The following is an 18,549-nucleotide window of genomic DNA, read 5'->3' on the forward strand; positions in this document are numbered from 1 at the left end:
GATTTTGAACGACCACAATGTATATTTTTTTGACAACCCCAATTTGTTCTCTAGCTTTGTGTGTTGTCCTGTTTGATAAGCCTTTGTGTCACATGACCTCCTCCTTCCACCCTGTGAGATTCCCAGTCTCCAAAGTGCTCGAAACTACTCCAAGAATTCCACTTTGCTGCACGGTATTCTTTATACATCTCTCTGTCTCTTTCGCAGCCAGTAGGTTTAAAAACACAGTGTGTGTTATAAAGTTGTGAAATACTAGCTGATGTCCCATTGAGGTAACAAATCTTTATCAGTATGGTTTTTGGTGTTGTTGATTTTGTTGTCTAAAAACAGTTATGTGCATTCGTGGGGTAAAAAAATACTTTTGTGTGAAACAACAGCACTGGAGAGGCTTTGGATGATCCATCCGGCAGTCTCCTCCATCCTTGCAGCAACATGTGCCATTTGCCTTGATACCGTCAATGCTGAGCTCAGTGGGTCGGAGATGCCCGTTTGGTGGAATGTGATGTCAGTGATGGTTGGTTGTTAGTTTGGTTGAAATATACACCACAAACAAATCAAATTACAATTTACAACTTACAAAGAATGAGACTTCCGCAGGCAGGTGATGGGCGGAGCTGTGTGTACTGACCCGAACACAGAACTAACATCTTGTCTACACCAGATGCGACCGGTTTGACACAACACTTGTTCTAATGGGATTGTTGTGTTGCGCTGCGGCACATCCAGTTTGGACAAAATTGTAAATTATAATGGATTCGAATACGTTCTATTATCTTTTTTTTCGGCGCGCCACGTCTGTTGTAGACAGAGTGTGGTTGCTCAGGTAGCAAGTGCAGTAGAATTCGTCTGGTTAACTCTTTCACCGCCATTGACGAGTTATCTCGTCATTTAAAACCTAGAACCTAGAACGTATATGTTTTTAATGATTGTTCTGAGTGTAATCTGGGCGGAATCTTTGACAAAAAACGTTTATTATCTCAGCTGTTTAATCAAAGTGATGCATTTTTTAAGAAACCTACCCACATCTACGGAGTGAGAAAAAACGACAAAATGAAGATAGAAGAATACGGTTTCTTTTGTTTAAAAGCTGAGACTCTGTTCTTTCATTTGACATATTGTTTGTCCATATATTCTTTACAGAAAATTTACTGTGAGCCATTAAAGTTGGGTGAAAATGTTAAAAACAATGGCGTAGGCTGGCAACTTTTTTTTAAAATGGCTGGCGGGGAATGAGTTAAAGGTGGGGTGGTTGATAAGGAAAGCTGCTAACTTTAGCCTGCTAGCACTGAATTTATAGTCCAATCCTCTATGCGATTCGCCATCCAAAGCCACACCTCCTCCAAACACATGAATGTATTTCATAAATCCGTGTAAAAAACTAAAAACTAAATCCATTCAATTATTCTTGAAGCATGAAAAAAAAGCAAAGAATGAGGGCGACTATGGTATCGTGTTTCAGACCCTTTGCCTGCCGGAGCTGTCTCCATCGTGTAAAAGCTGAACTGATGTTAATTCGAATATTTCCTATTTCATGATCCTGACATTTTTTCGTCACTGCTTTTTCAATATTGACTTTGTTTTTTTAAGATTTACTTGTTGTCGGTTCCGCAGGAAAGTTTGATTGTTTCTGATTGCCTGCCATTCTCCCTACATTGACACAGCGGACGTGAATAGCTGATGACGTATGATGTCTGCATGAAGGGTGTGCAGTGGTATGCAAAATACGTTGGCTGAAAATGTACACATGACAAGACAAAGTATTCGGCCAGAACGTTTTTGGTCCTACGCCTTTCACGGACGATATATAATGATAAAATATGATTATATTATTACCACTATACTTATTGATTGCTATCAGGATGTAAAGAGATTTCCAACTAACATGACAAAAAATGTTTCTGGACAGGATCACCCACCCTGCCTTTAAAATGATTACAGCAGTAGAACAACTTTTAGAGACATTAAGCTCGAAAAACGACAAAGTGTTACTTTAAGAGACAAACACTTGTTCACAGCAAGGTTTAAATTAAATAAATTCATTTATGCAAAACTGTGATCCAAGCATGCTGTAGATGACCTGTTAAAAGAGTGATGGCCAACTGACAATGGTAAAAATGCAAGACTATTTAATGATAAATGTTAAAATCTAACTAATTACCTTTTTTATTGTAAATCCTTGTAAAACTTAGAAGCTTGTTAGTAGCCCAAATTTGCAGTTAATTTGTAGCACACAAGTGAAACAGAACATTACTCACACAAATTTAACATAAAAGCTTCCTCATCACAGATTAATTTATGCTTACGTTTTGTTATTTCAACATGTTTCACAGTAGTATGTTTCTGTATAAGTAGAGTAGTATGTTGTGTATATATTTTCTCCTTTTTGAATTTTGAATTCTCTATCTTTAGTCATAAGATCCAGCTCAACCACACTGCCCTGTCACTTCCTGTGTGAAGACACTATAAAAAAAATACACTATCAAACAAACAGTCAGAACCATGTTTACCAAATTGTTTTTTTAGTCAGTCACGTATTTTGTGTCTTGTAAATTCAATATGTTGTGTTGTTTAAAGCTGCACATTCGAGCACATGTAATGCTGACACAGGTCAGTTCATGCTGTTTCATTACATACTTTGTAAACCAGTGACAATTTTCTCTGTTTGAGTAATTTTGCCATTCCTTCCCATGTAATGCTGCGTTTTACCTCAGATGAACACAGAACTTATGAGTGATGGGAGTGTCAGATGAGTTCTCTGGCTACCAACTGCCAGCTTCTTCTTTCAGCTTCCTCTTTTGTTCCTGAGTATCGTTCATATACCGTATGTGATACTTTGTTGTGATGTAGAGCGAGTATGTGTGACACAAATTGCTTCATGATTTTACCGTCTTTGTGAATCAGGGACATTTCCTATCACAAGTCCGTTATCCTGTATAGATGCTGACATACATGATACATTTGCAGCTACAGTGAGAGAGATTCTTCCAGTTCATTTCATGCACACAGATTTCTTGTCATTGATAATGATAAAGTTTGACTGGAACTGATATATAAAATGATCAGCTTTATAGATTTTTCTTGTGATGGGTAGATGTCATCTTGAAATTCTCACTATGCGTCACACAGCCTTTAGATGCTTTCTGTTCTGTTCTGTGGGGTGATGTTAGCAGATAAGAAACTCAAGCACTCAATATTTTAAAATACTTTTTAGCTCAGGACAAGTATACCAGCGGAATGTATTTGCACAGCTTCTTCTATCAAATAAAGGTGTTAGATTCAGAATCATGATTTTTACAAAGAACCATAAAAATATAGGGCTGTACCCGACTAGAGAGTTTTGTAGTCGACTCATAGTCGTTCATTTAGATCAGGGTGGCCTTCTGATTCCTGGTGACCTTCGACCGATTTGGTCTGCTGGCTTTTTTTCAGAGACAAATGTCGATCGCATGCAGATTTCTTTTGCTCTCGCTCACAACTGCACGAGTGCTGCTTATGCTCAGGGAATCAAAGGGCAGCCGTCCAATTTTGTGCAAGAGCAAAAGAAATCCAGGTGTGAGGAAAGCATCTTCCGCGTGCGAGCGGAGAGCATCTAAGGGCACGCGTCCAGTTCTGTGCGTGAGCAAAATAAATCCGCTTGCGAGCGGAGAGGTTCGTGCTCACACATCAACATTGACGTACTCTCACGCTAAAATAACGTGCTCTTCACAATTGTAAGTAAAAGCACACCATAAAAGAAGATAGCTTGACGTTGGGCATTATTTGTGTAATATTCGTTGTAATATTTGTGAATTTAGGGACCGTCAACAAAGTGAAATTCACAGCATAAGCATTTAAAGGGAAAACGATCATAAAGCTGTGAAGGAGAAATTATTGACATCACGATGCAATTGTTTCTCTTCACACATACAATTTACACATATCATGTTTATTTGTTGTTTTATTATAAAACCTAAAGATTGAATGAATCTTCATTTTAAGATAGACTTGTAGTAAAAATCATTTAAACATGCTTCTGTGGTTTGGCCACATGATAAAAAAATTCTTGAAACTTTCTCAAGCCAAACTTTTTTTATTGTGGTCATAAACAATGCACTGTCAGTTTAATAAAGCACTGATCACGTATTGTGTGATGATTACAAAGCATTCTACATTTAATAAAAACGAGATTTGTGGTTTATGAATGAGTGAATGAGTGTGGGATATCCCAGCCTGAATTTGTTTCCCAGTCCGGCCCTGGCCAAGTGTCGGCAACCTTTGCCACCAAAAGAGCCATTTTGGGCCCTCTCCCACCAAATAAAATTAGTCTGGATCCGCAAAATATATGTAACCTTTAAATTAGTATACAGGTTGTTATGCAAGTAAGGTAGTAGTTACCCAGTTGTAGTGTAAAGTGTGATTTTTATTGCATTTAGATGTAAGCAATTTATAAAATCTTTCCCTGGTAAGAAGTGGGAGTGTTGCCTGGCCGAAGGAGAGTAGCGTGCTGCTTTAGTTAGACTTCATCTTTTTAGTTCAGCTTTTGTTTTGAATTTCGTTTTTGTAGCGTTTAATTAACAGCCACAAGAGACCGCATACGGACATCATGCGAAAACATTATGAGAAGCGTGCTAGCCAGACAGGATTCAAACTATGCGGGCTAAAGACCTAATAGTGTGGTTTAAAGTAGGGATGCACCGATACTACTTTTTCCTTGCCGATCAGATTCCGATATCTGGATTCTGGGTATCGGCCGATACCGATCCTGATCCGATCTGATCTGATACTAGCACTGTTTTTCTTGATCAAAGTAGAGTTGCATATTTTATCTTTTATTGCCAGAGGTGGATAGTTCTTAAGCATGTTTACTTTGACAAAGTACAGATATTTTAAAATGTACTTGAGAGTACTTTGGACAAAAAATACTTCCCTACAGTATGAAGCACATCATACTTATTCCACTACAGTCCATAAATAAATGGTTTTTTTTTTAAATCCAAGAGTACATTAAAATCTACCACTTTCCTTTACTTCAGTATTTTTACTTTTAAAAGTAGAAAAGTATGATTTTTTGAGTGCTGTATTAAACTTACAAAACAAAAATGTGGTCTCATAAAGCTTAGATATGTACAAAATGTTTAACAAATAAATCCGTGTTTATTACACAAAACTATCACAGTATAAAATTCTCCAAACTCGCTCATGCACATCCTGGACACAAAATGATGCGCTTTATACATTCGCTTCTACGTTATTAAAAGTCATGCTCATTGGACGCAGAATGATGCGCTTGATGCGCTTAATGCACCCGCTTGCCTCACGAGCATCCCGGATTTATCATGCATTGTGGCCAGCTTTATTGTTTTATATTGGGAGTGGTGTAGTTTTGTGTCAATTGCTTAAAATATAGATGGGGTGAAAAGCTTGCACAGTTTCATGTTTTATGTATTGTAGATTATTACTTGGATTTGTGCATTGAAAATAAGATATTTGCTTTGAATTAATTGTAAATGTTGTAAATAACGTAAATACTATAAGTAAGAGCATTTTGTGAATGCTTTTGTGTGAACATTGCTATTCATTTTGATTTATTTGATTAGATGAGGATGAAAACAAGATGTCGGTTATTACTCCTTTTAATACCACATGTTTTATTACTTGTTAAAGGTCATTTTATTCACTGGCTCCCTGTCACATACCACTTTCTAAATGTTTCCTGGAGGAAATATAGTTAATTTGGTCTAAAGTAGCGATACTACATTCCTTTTGGTACTTGGTACTGATTTAATGTATAGATCAGTGAAATAATGACAACAAGGTCAATGTTATAAATGTTGTAAGTATTATTATTCGTTTTATTATGACGGCTTTATTGTGCAAAACAACTTTTGCATACAAAAGCTATCGTGTAGCTAATTGGTTAGAGCATGGCGCTAGCAACGCCAAGGTCATGGGTTCCATCCCAGGGATTGCAGTACTCTGATACAAATCTGTGGCATCTGTAATTTTAAATATGATGGCTTTCATTGTGTCCTCTGTTTGTTTTGCAGTATCTGGAGGGGACCAAATGTGAACTGTGTTGATAGCACTGGATACACACCTCTACACCACGCTGCTTTAAATGGACACAGGTGAGTTCAGTCATCTGTTGATCTTTGACACATACCTGCAAGAAATCTAAATTTGTGACATCAGGCTGTTATGTCTTTGGATATAAGAGGGAGGTAGATTGTTGGGCGTGATCTGATTCAGTGATTTCGTCTGTTAAATAAAGTCAGGTCTCCATGCTACCACCAAATGATCGCATTTTGCAATCAGTTTTTTGAGACAGGGCGAGCATTTTTTACAAGTACTCGCGAATGCGCAACCTGAAAATTTTGAATTTCTTCTAGTTGTTATTTTATATGAAAGTAGAAAGAAGGGCCAACCACCACAGGCTGTGTGTGATGGTCGACTGCTAGGGTCACTCGCGTCACTGATGTTTCCAACTGCCGTCGGGCACAATCCAGGTCGTCTTTGACAAGTTTAGACACAAACAACGTGTGGACATAACTACGAGTCGCCGTTTGCTGTGACGGATTTTCTTAGCCTGAGGATGAACCTTTTGATATAAGAGACGTTTAAGGGCGATTTACATTTTGCGTCTTTTGGACGTCCAAAATCGTTAATTTAAATGTAGACACGTGGCAGGAATGCTCAAATAAGAGCAACGTGGTTGTAACGTGCATGGTGCGTCATTTGACTTAAAAAAAAAAGAGGCGGGGCTTTCCCCCGCGGTTTTCATTTGAAAATGAAACTTACTAACTGACTTCATGAAACGTCTCTTCTCTGAAGATTACTTGAGACAGCACTGGATTATTTCAAATCCCTTCACAGCAAGAACGAATGACAGGCGAATGCTCTTTGTTAAATTTAATTTGACGTTATATTTACATGTGTTGTGAACATGTGGAAAAGTGTCCTTAATACACAATAAAATCATTGTGAGAATGTCATAACACAAGACGTTTCATTTTGCTTTAATGTGTAACACTGTAAACAATTAAATATATCCTTTTTGACAAGGACAATTTCTGTTCAAATGAATTCAGATTACAGTCTCTCTATATAGCACTGATTAATAACAAAGCTACTCAGTAGGCTCTGGCTCTTTTAAATAGCAGAACCAAATCTGCTGACATCAAGTAACTTATTTGTCAGTATCAGTAATACAGTTATTTAGGGGTAAATATGAATAATTGCATTGGTGGCTGATTTAAGGTGTGCCCCTAAATTTTAGCTTGCGCTCCTAAAATTTTCAGTCAGGGGCTACAGTGCTCCTGGTAAAAAAAAGTTTGTCTGGAACCCGAAAGAGGTTTCTTAATTTAACTAATAAAAATATTTGAAATGAACTTTATACAATGTTGCATTCTTGTTTCACTTTCACCCCCATTTGTATGCCTGTTACACACTGAACTATTTCTTAATCTTGGATTCTATCTCTGTCTCTCTACACACAGTGAGGTTGTCGAGTTACTGTTGCGAAACGAGGCTATGACGAACATCGCTGACAACAAGGGCTGTTATCCTCTGCACCTCGCTGCTTGGAAGGGAGACCAACGTATCGTCAAACTTCTCATCCATCATGGGCCATCTCACCCCAGACTCAATGAACAGGTCTGAACACCCAACACTCAACCCCTCTCATCCCAAACTCAGAGAAACATTGTGGGTTGTTTTTAATGTTGTTCATAATCACAGACAATAATACGTTTTCCTCTTCTTGCAACAGTAAAAACACATGATACTTACTGATAAAAAAAAGTGATGTACTATTTCCCGATTTTCAGATTATGCATGTAGACAGATTTTTTTAGACGGATATAACCAAAGACCCCTAGCTGTGCTGATGATGATATTTTTGCGGATGGATAGCTACATCAGATTTTTTACAGATGTTTTTAACAATATCCACAAAATGTGGCGTACTGGGAAAAGGAAAGAGTACTAGCGCTGTCACCCTTTAAAATCATCAAGTTTAATATGTCTGAAATTATATGATAGTTTTGTACCTTTCGGAGAGAAATGTATTATTTTTCTGTAGTGTCATTTTCGAGTGAACTGTGCCTATTAACTCACATTTCTGAAGCGCACAAGAAGCGGTATTGTGAGGGTGTTTACTTAAGGGAACGTGTGTAAATTCAGTAATGACAGGATTAGACATTTGTGACATCTCAGGAATAGCAGCAGTTTATCAGGAAGGCTGTTGCTTCCTCTTACCGTTTCTTCACACTGTTCTCATTTACACTGAGTGTGTGAATATAAAGCTGAACGAGAGTACACTGACTTCTCACTCTTTAAACAAGCTACAACCAATCTTCATTTCACAACTACTATTTTTACACCAGTGTCAGTGGCAGGAATGTAACAGTTACAGTTATTCACACATTTTTAAACACAGGGAATTATTCAAGTTGAGGGATTTTTTTTATAGTTATTCTTGTTTTAAAAACCTTTTTAACTGTAGTATGATATTGAACAGTGATCTATGAGGGAGTGTACAAGTCTGCATTGGTAGCTAAATGTCTTCAATTCTGTCATCATTTACTCACCAACCATCATTTACAAAGTTTCTTTGTTCTGCTGTACACATATGTTCGCAGAACGTTCTGAGGCACTATTGCTAGCATAGTAGGAAAAATACTTTGGTAGTGCCACAGAACTGTTTTGTTTCCACACTCTTAAAATACAAATGTTCAACACAACAAAGAAATTAATACAGGTTTGGATCAGCCTTATAGAGAGTTCTCACCGAACGTGACTTGCGCAAATGAATTGCGCTATTTGCGCCTAGTTGGATGCTTGAACATTTTGAGCTTAATCGCTTCATTCGCGTGTGAAATTTACTTCATTCGCACATGAAATTCACTTAAATCGTGTCATGGGAGGGGCTTCTGCGTTTTTTTACAATTTATCAGAGTGTCCGACCTCCTCACTCACTTTCTTCCAAGCAAGATCCGTTTTATTCCTGTTTCGAGAAAAGTAAGACGTATCGTACAGCTCCGGGTATCCACATACAGCAATGATGTTGTCCTCCATTGTTGTTTTGGATTTCTGCCTCCGCTCGCTATCACGTCACTACTAGAGCAAGCTCCTGATTGGTTAACGCGGTGCGAATTTTCTCACTCGCACGATTCATGCAAATCACTCGTTGCGCGTTTCAACCATCCGAAACACTCAATTCACATCACGTAATTCGCACGAATCGCGTCTTTCCAGCCGCCTCATTCGCGGCGCAGAATGTGCTATCGCGTCTTTGCAAGGACTTAATATGTAAATCACTCGCGCTTAATGCTTCATTCACGTTCGGTGGGAACACAACATGACTGTGAGTAAATGATGACAGGATTTCAATTTTTGGGTGCACTAGCTCTTTAAATCAATACAGTTGTTATTATAACCACAAGAACACTTTCCTTGTAGATTATTCAAATTCAGGAAAATATAAAAACAAGTGAACAGCACATATAGCTACTGATATTCATATAAAATAAATAACACAACTGTGGTAGATTAGCCTGTTCTCAATGCAGTATTACTATACTGCTAACCAATGTACTGTAGTAAGCAAAATATTATTTTATTTCAAAGTTGATTTATAGCAATACTATTGTTCTAATGGGATTGTCACGCCGCACCACGTCCGGTGTGGACAAAAATTTAAATTATAAACGGTTTGTCACGAAACGTGTGTGGGCAGAACCCAAACGCAAGGCAGGTGGAGGTAGAAAGGGGCTTTTATTAAATAAAACAAAACAAAACCCACAATGGGGCAAAACAGAGACTAGTACTAACAAACAGAAAACCTTCCACGAGGGGAACAAACAAAACAAGGTAGCAAATAAGATAAGAAGTCCAAAACACGAAATACACTGGCAGAACTTACGGTGAGGAAACACATACAATACTTGAAACAGGAACAGGGTAATACAAATATCATCCGGAACACGGGGCACGACTAGAAAGGCAAATACAATACAATGAACCGAACAAGGTGTGAGGGGAAACAGAGAAACTAAATAGGGACATAACGAGGGAAGATTGCACAGGGACGGAGAAGGGCAGGTGACAAGGCTAAACACTATTGGGAGACAGGTGACGGAGATAAAACACTAATGGGAGCCTAACGGAGGAACAAGGGGGCGGAGCTACATGGAACACAGGAAAATTATTCAAAACTACCGCCACTTGTCTACACATAAAACAAAACATACACACAAGACATGATACTGTAATAACCCTGCCCCCAAGGCACGAAATCTAAGAACAGACCGGACAGGATCGTCACAGGGTTCTAATGCATTCTCTTGTCGCGTCGCATCTGGTGTAGACAGGGTGTTACACAACAACAGTGTTTTTGGGGGACTGAAAAAGCAAACTTTTGAAAATGGGTCTCAAAGTGCAAGTTTGTGAACACAACTGTGTTATTCTGTCCGTGTGTACTATGAAGTCGGCGTTTTTAAAAACGATGACATCATTCACATGCATATTACGTGTTCAGTCTGTAGGCATGCGCGAGTATTCTCAAAACAATAATGGCGGCCTTCATGCTGCATGTTTGTGCCGCGTGATTATCATTTCTCCAGCAAAAAGTAGATTTACTGCACCACTACAACCTGTGGAGACAAGGTATTTATATACGCAAACTCTAAACACACATACATGCCCAAAAAGTTAATAAAAAATGCTTTTATCTTAAAACAGGGTATGCATATATGAGCAGGCACAGTGTTTCTTTACAGTGCAACATCGACATCCACTGGCCTGGCATGCATAGAACTGCGTTTTAATTCATTTTTTACTGTATCTGTGTAAATGCAGAACGTTTTGATAATGCTGTCGTGTGTGTACTAGAAACTTTTCAAAAACGCAGACGAAAAACGTTTTCGTTTTTGACTTTGTTAAACGAACTCTCAGAGAAAATTTTCAAACAGCCCCATTAAAGGCTGATGGACTGAATTGCTCAGACACTTGCTCTTTTCCGCCGGTCTGCTCTAAAGCTGTTGCCTGTCAGTTTCAGACTGTGACATCTTTTAATGAATGAGTCTGAATATTCATGAGCACCAGGGTTTGTCTGTTATTGTGCACAAATGTCCCCAGATGAATGTAGTTACAGTTTGTCATCTATCTAATACTCCAATTCTGCATCATTTGGAATGACTGTCATGTATTAATTCATCTCAAGTCATATTATCATCCTCATTTCTGAACTTCTGTGTTTATTTCTGATTGAGATGTATTAGCATGAATGGCCCAAGTGGAATTGAAACAGGAGCTGAAAAAAACGAGTCACATAAGGCTGAAGTTTTATGTTTCAAACAGAGGTTTAAACTTAAATACATTTGATTTATATTTAGGGCTGTTCTATTTATAGAGAACTGATCAAAATATTGCAAATGTGCATATCGCAATATTTTGCAGTAACGGAATGACTTAAAAAATTCAACACGTTACGAATAGACGACTTTGGATGACGTAAACAATGCTGATCCTAAGCTGGTTCGAAAGAACTTACTGTTTCAGAACACTTTAACCCAATCAAAATGTAAAACAAATATCTTAAAGTGAGACAAAAAAAACTGAAACCGGAAGTGCCTCTGGACCAATGTTTACATCTTGTGAAGTGGTCTAGCCTTTAAGTATTAGTTGATGCAGATAGAAAAATAAATATTGTATCGCATTATTTAGCATGCTATAGCATATCACATTTTTCTTTAATATCACACAGCCCTAATTTATATTACACTCATTCACATTATATTCATATTTACATTCATATTTCTTTGATCAATTATAGCAAGTTCCAGTTTTCTGGCTTCTTCAAAACTGTTAATGAATAGTCACATTTCATTTTTTGCCACTTCTTAAAGTTGGTTTATTCTCTGTCGTTTGATATGGTTTTATTGACAAATGCATATTTTTAGTTTAAACAATTTAGTTTCGCTGTTCAGCAACACAACTTCATTCATCATTCATTGTTTATGCCGATTCAACTGCTTTATAATCGACAGACTATAAGCCAGTATTTAGTTTCTTTGCTTGTTTCATCATGTTATCATGAAGGTCATTAACACTGATTCACTGTGTTCACTTTGTGTGTGTGCGCGGCTGAATCCTTCTTCCTGTTTTCTCCCTCTCCCAGAGCGTTCTAGACTACAAAGAGTTCAAACGCTGTGGCCCATTTGACCCCTATATTAATGCCAAGGTGTGTACCAATGACCTCTGACCTCTCACCTGCACGCTTTACCTCGCTGCGTCACGTGTGGCTGTGTGTGTTCTGTGTCGGGGACATTGTTGCTTCACTCTTTTCTCACGTCTGTGAATGATCGTAAAAGCACACATATGTCTCTGTTTACATATGAAAACATGTGAGCACTTACACACGGGATTTGGGTCTTGATAATCTGATGAGTGTCGTGTGCTTGTTTATGTTACATGCCTGTGTGTGAATTTTGTCATTATAGTTAAATGACCATTTCTAGGTTTCACAAACAACCAACGTTCTATTTCCTTGCTCTCAGTCAGTGGCACAGAAGGTTTGGATCGCTCCCGGTGTGTAAAGATCAGGCAGGTTAGAACCGAACAGACTGAAGAGGCGATGAATAATTCATGGGCTGGCGGGAGGTGTGTCACTCAGGGGGTTTTGTGATTATTAAATGGTGTTTTCCTTTCATATCTAGCACACCCGCTGTGACACACACATACACTCAGAGTCAAGAAGCTTTTCTGTGTATCTGTCGGCTTACATCGGTGTTAGAACGTGTGCGTGAGCTGCTGAATTAAAGACGGAGGCAGCCGTTTGCGTATGCATGTTTGTGTCAGCGTGGCATACTACTGACAGAGATAAAGGTGGGGCGTAACCATGGTAACGTGTCATGCCTGGATTGCCGAGGGCCAGGCCTGCGGCGCATCTAGAAAGAAATGCGGAGACAGGGAAGGCAGGAAGGAAAGAGACGAATGGTGAATGGCAGAGAAGCTACAGAATGGATGGGTTTTGATCTTCTTTAGGTGTTTTTAGAGCATTGCTTTCCGTTTCCACAGAGTTTTGGGTGGTTTCTAGGCTAGGGGGTTATGGGAAGTAGTGCCCTGGGGTGGTCATTACCATCTTCTGGTCCCTTTAGGTCCTTCAGAATACATATTGAGGGTTTTTACTTGTTTTTTTTCTACTGCAGATGTAAATAGTGGAGGTTGATTGAGATTTAGCAAAGACATCATAGCACATCAGAGACTCACTTAAAAGCTTCACCTCTCTGCTTCGGTTTTATTTCAGGAGAGCCTCATTTAGTAAATGCATACAGGTCCACTTACACTTGATTATGTCTATGGGGAACCTCTGTCTCTCTCTCTATCTCTCTCTCAGCTGACCTAGTTAACATCGTCTGTGTGAAGATGAAAAAAAATTGCCTGGTCATCATGCTTCCTATTGAGTATAGAAAAGAGGATGTTTAGGCATTCATCTGTAAAGTAAAAATGTGGAAATATTTATTGTACTTCAGATTCTCTAAGCCAGGGGTATTCAAATTTTATAATATTCTGTGAGGGATCATTTCGTAAAATACATATACATTTACCTAATTTTATGTATAACAAAGCATTTAAAACAAGTTTGATAAACAGTAAGTGTGATTTTTCAAAGACAACGTATTGTTTCTACACTTTGGATGATGTTGTATTTATAAACCCGAAGAGAAACATTTTCAAGTCAAATGTGCGGTGTATGTTAGTAGCAACTTTCACAATAACTAAAGAAAGATACAAAACAGTACAATTCTGGTACATATGCATGTTACAAGAAAGAAGAGATAAATTACACGAACACATAATAGCGTTTTAAATTTAACAGTTTTCTTTGACGTGCAGTTCCTATATCAGTTGAATTTTGTTTTGAGGTACACATTTTCTGGTTGACCTTTGAACTTGAACTTTGCTGCACATAATAAGAAAACCATTATACATTGGAAGTCGACTGATGGATTTAGCAGGTATTGTGAGTATCGGGGAAAACAGGTTGATAACCATTTAATAGGATGATTGTTTTTGAAAATGAAAGGACTTAAATAATCATCAAAACAAAATTCAATTGCAATAGTTCAGTTTTACTTAGATTCAATTGGGAGCGTTTATGTACATGTGTTTGTGTTTGGAGCAATACATACTGGGACTACTTTATCTACGAAGAATATATTATATATTCGTGTTAGATTATAATCTGAGGATTTGAACCGGGCCTTGTACTAGGCGGGATGGACTGGGGGCAATCACATATTCTGGTTGCACAACATTTTTCAATATATTTATAGTTGATTGCATGCATAGTTTTGGCATTTTTCAGTGATTACTTTGACAGATAATTATTCTAAAGATGAAAGAGAAATATGCATTGTTACATTTTTGTAATTGTCAGATGGACAGTTTTAAAGAGGCCCGAGGAAAATCCGGGGGGCATTGCTCCCCCTAGACCCCCTTAGACCTGGCCCTGATCTGAACACAGAGCCACCTGCTTATTGGCACAGCTTTTTTGTCACCCATGAAATAAAATGCTCACCAGGTGTCGAGTTTAGGTCTCCCTCATTCAATGGTTTGAGTAATTTGTAGAAATCTAGAATCAAGTGAAGTGTTTTTTTCCAGGGTACTTCAGTAGTGCCTCCTCAAACTCAGCCCACACGGCACAGCTCAGAGTCTTTGTGTGACATTAATTGTTAAAAAAATCACATCAGCTGTCCTCTCTCTAATAGCTTGTTCGTTTCCCCGCTGTGCTGGTTTTCTCTGTGTGTGTTTGGGTAATGTGGAGTATTATGTGCCCTCGTGAGAGATGACGCATCTATTAGAGTGCTCATATATGAGGGATATGTGTGGAAATGCGGGCAAATCTCAGAAAACCTGTCAAGAGCACGACTCATATTTCAACCCGAAATCAAAGTCTGTTTTTATTTCCAAGATATTCCTATTAGTTTTCACGAGATCTGAATAATATCTGATAATATTATCAAATAAATGTAACTGTGTTTAAAATGTATTAAGTTACAATTAGTAAAATTATTTAATAAATATATTCATTATAATAAAATATATTTTCCTTTAAATACAATAGTCCTTTTCATTTATAGTGATATATTATGATTCCTGTCATGTGGTTTTCTGGTGGCTGCAGCAGTAGCAGCAGCAGCTGTTTCCACCCCCCTCCCACAAGGCACACACTGATGATGTAATGGCCCCTTCTCCCCTCCACACAGGTTGTGATGATGTAATCAGCGTGACATCACGTGGTAAGTCAGCTTTCACCAGCGATTATCCTCACACGCGCACACGTGCTCAAAGCCGACATGTTGGGTATCATAATGACCCTCTCTTCCTTCTCGAGTAATCCCAACATGCCAGAGTGATTTACATGCCGCGTTTCATACAATCAGGTCATCCGCACATTCGTATGGTTTCACCCTCCAGGAACGGTTCGCATGCTCGCGTGGGGATGCAAACATGTGAATGGATAAGGGATGGCAGTTCTCGGAGATAGAGTCATCCGGTTTATTAAACAAAGAGAGAGATTTTGAACGTGATGAGAAAGTCAAGATGAATCACTTTTGGCTTGTGTTAACTTGTTTAGTCCAGAGCTTAGAAGAGGCTGTTTCTATGACGACACAGAATATTAGATCTTTTTTCACGTTTTCTTGACCCTTTGTTCCTCATCAGGATAATAAAATTACACAGCAAAACATAATTGATTAATTTATTCACACATCTCCTTTAAAGGGACAGTTCATTCAAATAGGCTCTCATCATTTACTCACCCTCAAGTTATTTTGAAGTTTATTCTGTTTTGTGACATCGTCCACTACTATGGATAAAATATATATACATTTTTTCGCATTCTGTTGAACAAAAAGTGAGATATTTTGAAGTATTTAGGAACACAAACAGTTCTTTGGGCACCTTTGACTAACATTTCATTTTTCCTACTATGGAACATTCTTCCAAATATCTTTCTTTAATTTATACAGTAATTAAATGACATGAGTGAATGAATATTTAATAAAGCATTTCATATCGTGCTTTTACTAACAGATCCATTCAGTCAGTTTGTCCATAGTTGAACGGTAGATTGTTTCAGAGCTTTAAAGGCTTTGGGTCATGCTGGTCAAATGTAAACGCAATGTAGTCAGTACTTCCCGTCTCGGGCGCACATTGTTTTTCGGTTTGAAAGCTCTTCTATTTAAAGGCGTAAGATTGCGACCGTCAGCGCGTCCCACAGCGGACCTGAATCGACATGAAAATGACTCTCTTGTGTAAAGCTCGTATTATTTTCAAAGGTTTCATTCTGTGGTCGTGGTTTCCTCACCAGAGAAATGAGAACTTGCTGACGCTCAGATCGTTTCCTAGTGCAGTTGAAGAGAGAAAGTAAAGGGAAATGAATTTTCAAACTCTTTTGTGTAGGATTGAGTTAAAATAGACATTGACTCAGACGGCGGTCACAGAGAAACTGACAGTGGAGATCTGCCATCAGATATCGGCTGCACGCTGACTTCTGTCAGACCTCCAGATGTTTTCCCTTAAGTGAAGGGATTCAGTGAAGGTGTCTTTTATTTGGGTCGGTTGAAGTTTCTTCATACGTCCCTCATGTGAGCAGAACAGCAGCGCAGACTCTCAGGGTTCTAAAGATTTGAGGGCTCATGTTAAAAGGATCTGATTCTAATGTGTGTGTGTGTGTGTGTTGTGGTTTTCTGGTTTCCTGTTTGATGAATAAAGGCCTCTCTGTATGGTCTGGTCTCTGAGGGGAGACGGCAGGTGTAGTTTTGTATTCACTCTGATTGTTTAGTTGTCGCTTCTGTGTCCCATTGGTTCCTGCTGTTTTTTCACTTTCTGTCTGTCTCTGTCTCCGTCTCTCCCTGTCTGTCTGTCTGTCTCTCTCTATCTCTCTCTGTCTTTCTTTCTCATGTGTCGTCCTCTCTCTCTGTCTGTCTGTCTCCCTCTATGCTTGTCTTCTCCCTTCCTCAATCTGTGGTTGTGTCCGAAATCGCCCACTGTACCCTAATTCACTATTCCGTATATTAGTTCACTTTAAGGAGTGGGTGACGACGAGTGAGTATATTCGGACACTCGTGCACTGGGAACGCTGCGGGCGCTTCTGACGAGACGCGGGAATTTATTCAGCTTGAGCCTCAGGATAGATAGCTCGCAACTAGCCGTGAATGTAATTTAGTCGTACACTCGTTATTATAATGCATCATGGGAATGAATGAGTGCACTCAGTAATGTCCACTATGAATTCGGACACTACAAAAATGTATGTCTCCTAAAATATTGCACTATAATAGGCTATAGGGGACTATACAAAATACCTTTTACAATAATAATAATAAAGTAGTTTGTTATTATAAATATATTATATTAATAATAATATAACTATAATTAGCTTAAGGCAATATATTGCTGTTATGATAAACAAAGGTTTACAATTCTTATTCATCATATGTTCATAAACATACAAGCGATCACATCATGTGTTATTCAGAGCTGGGTGTGGTCACCAAACCAGCACATCATAACCCCCCCTCTCTTATTTTCATTAACTCCTCCCCCCACACACGAGAGAGAGAGAGAGAGAGAGAGAGAGAGATCTGGCTTGTGTGCCCGAAGGCTTCACCGAGCTCTTCCTCTGTTCATCAGACATCTGCTGTTAAACCCACAGACACAATTCACTATTCACAGTTGTCGAGCTGTTAAAATATAAGGACTCAGTTTTGTTCTAATTCTATGGTACTGATAATAATTAGGCATTAGTTTCCACCTTATAATTAACTGCTGTATAACATTTGGGATCCAGTCAATATGATAGTAATAGAGCGCCGTCTGCTGGTCAGGATTAGAAAAACACTTTCCCTGAATGACAAACCTAAAGCCTGCTGAAATACTTTGAATTGTTTGCTAATCTTAAAGTCGGCATGATTGTTTTTTCCCCATATCGTGACTGATATAACAGAGTGAAACGACTGGAATGAGAAAAAATTGGGCGGGACTTGATTTCATCCACTCTCAAATGATTGGGTCATTAAATGTTCTAAGATTTGAATGCCAATTTGCAATCTGTGTGTCAATTCAGACACGCCCTCGCACCATTCCTCATGACCAGAACTGAAGAAAAGGTTGTTTTTTCGAGAGGGGGTTAACGTTTTTGATTAAAGATTACAAGTGCAAATTAATTTCAAAAATAATGTTGTGCACGGAGAAATCATTTAAAAGAAGTAATGTGTAAAACAATTCGAATGATCATTTTTAATTTGATGCCGACTTTAAATTGAGGTAAAAATCACCCTTTTCAAGATCGCTTCATCTATTGCACCTGCGCAGCCAGTCTTTATTCATTGATGATTGTCTCTCGTTTAACTGGACTGCGGGACTTCCTTCGCTAGAGCGCCCATATTGAGCCTTGCGTTCCTCACCATTCATTGCAACGGCAGTGGCGCATCTTGTTAATATAAATATCTTTGATATAACTCAGTGTTTGTTTGTGTTTTGTAAGTGTTAATGTTGTTGTAT

The 18,549-nt window shown here is 38.4% G+C and overlaps 1 protein-coding gene across 5 annotated transcripts in view; it reads left to right on the forward strand.

Annotated features, from left to right (window-relative positions):
* LOC130408954 (ankyrin repeat and SAM domain-containing protein 1A) overlaps positions 1-18,549 on the forward strand; it is an 89,153-nt gene that overhangs the window by 17,920 nt on the left and 52,684 nt on the right. For 4 of the 5 annotated variants that reach the window (XM_056732482.1, XM_056732486.1, XM_056732483.1 and 1 more), the window contains exons 2-4: positions 6,027-6,107; positions 7,476-7,632; positions 12,158-12,220. In XM_056732482.1, the coding sequence (XP_056588460.1) occupies positions 6,027-6,107; positions 7,476-7,632; positions 12,158-12,220 (301 nt within the window). The remainder of the gene's footprint in view (positions 1-6,026; positions 6,108-7,475; positions 7,633-12,157; positions 12,221-18,549) is intronic. The other variant, XM_056732487.1, reaches the window with a different exon arrangement.

This window comes from Triplophysa dalaica, chromosome 20, assembly GCF_015846415.1.
Source record: "Triplophysa dalaica isolate WHDGS20190420 chromosome 20, ASM1584641v1, whole genome shotgun sequence".
NCBI classification, from domain to species: Eukaryota; Metazoa; Chordata; class Actinopteri; order Cypriniformes; family Nemacheilidae; genus Triplophysa; species Triplophysa dalaica.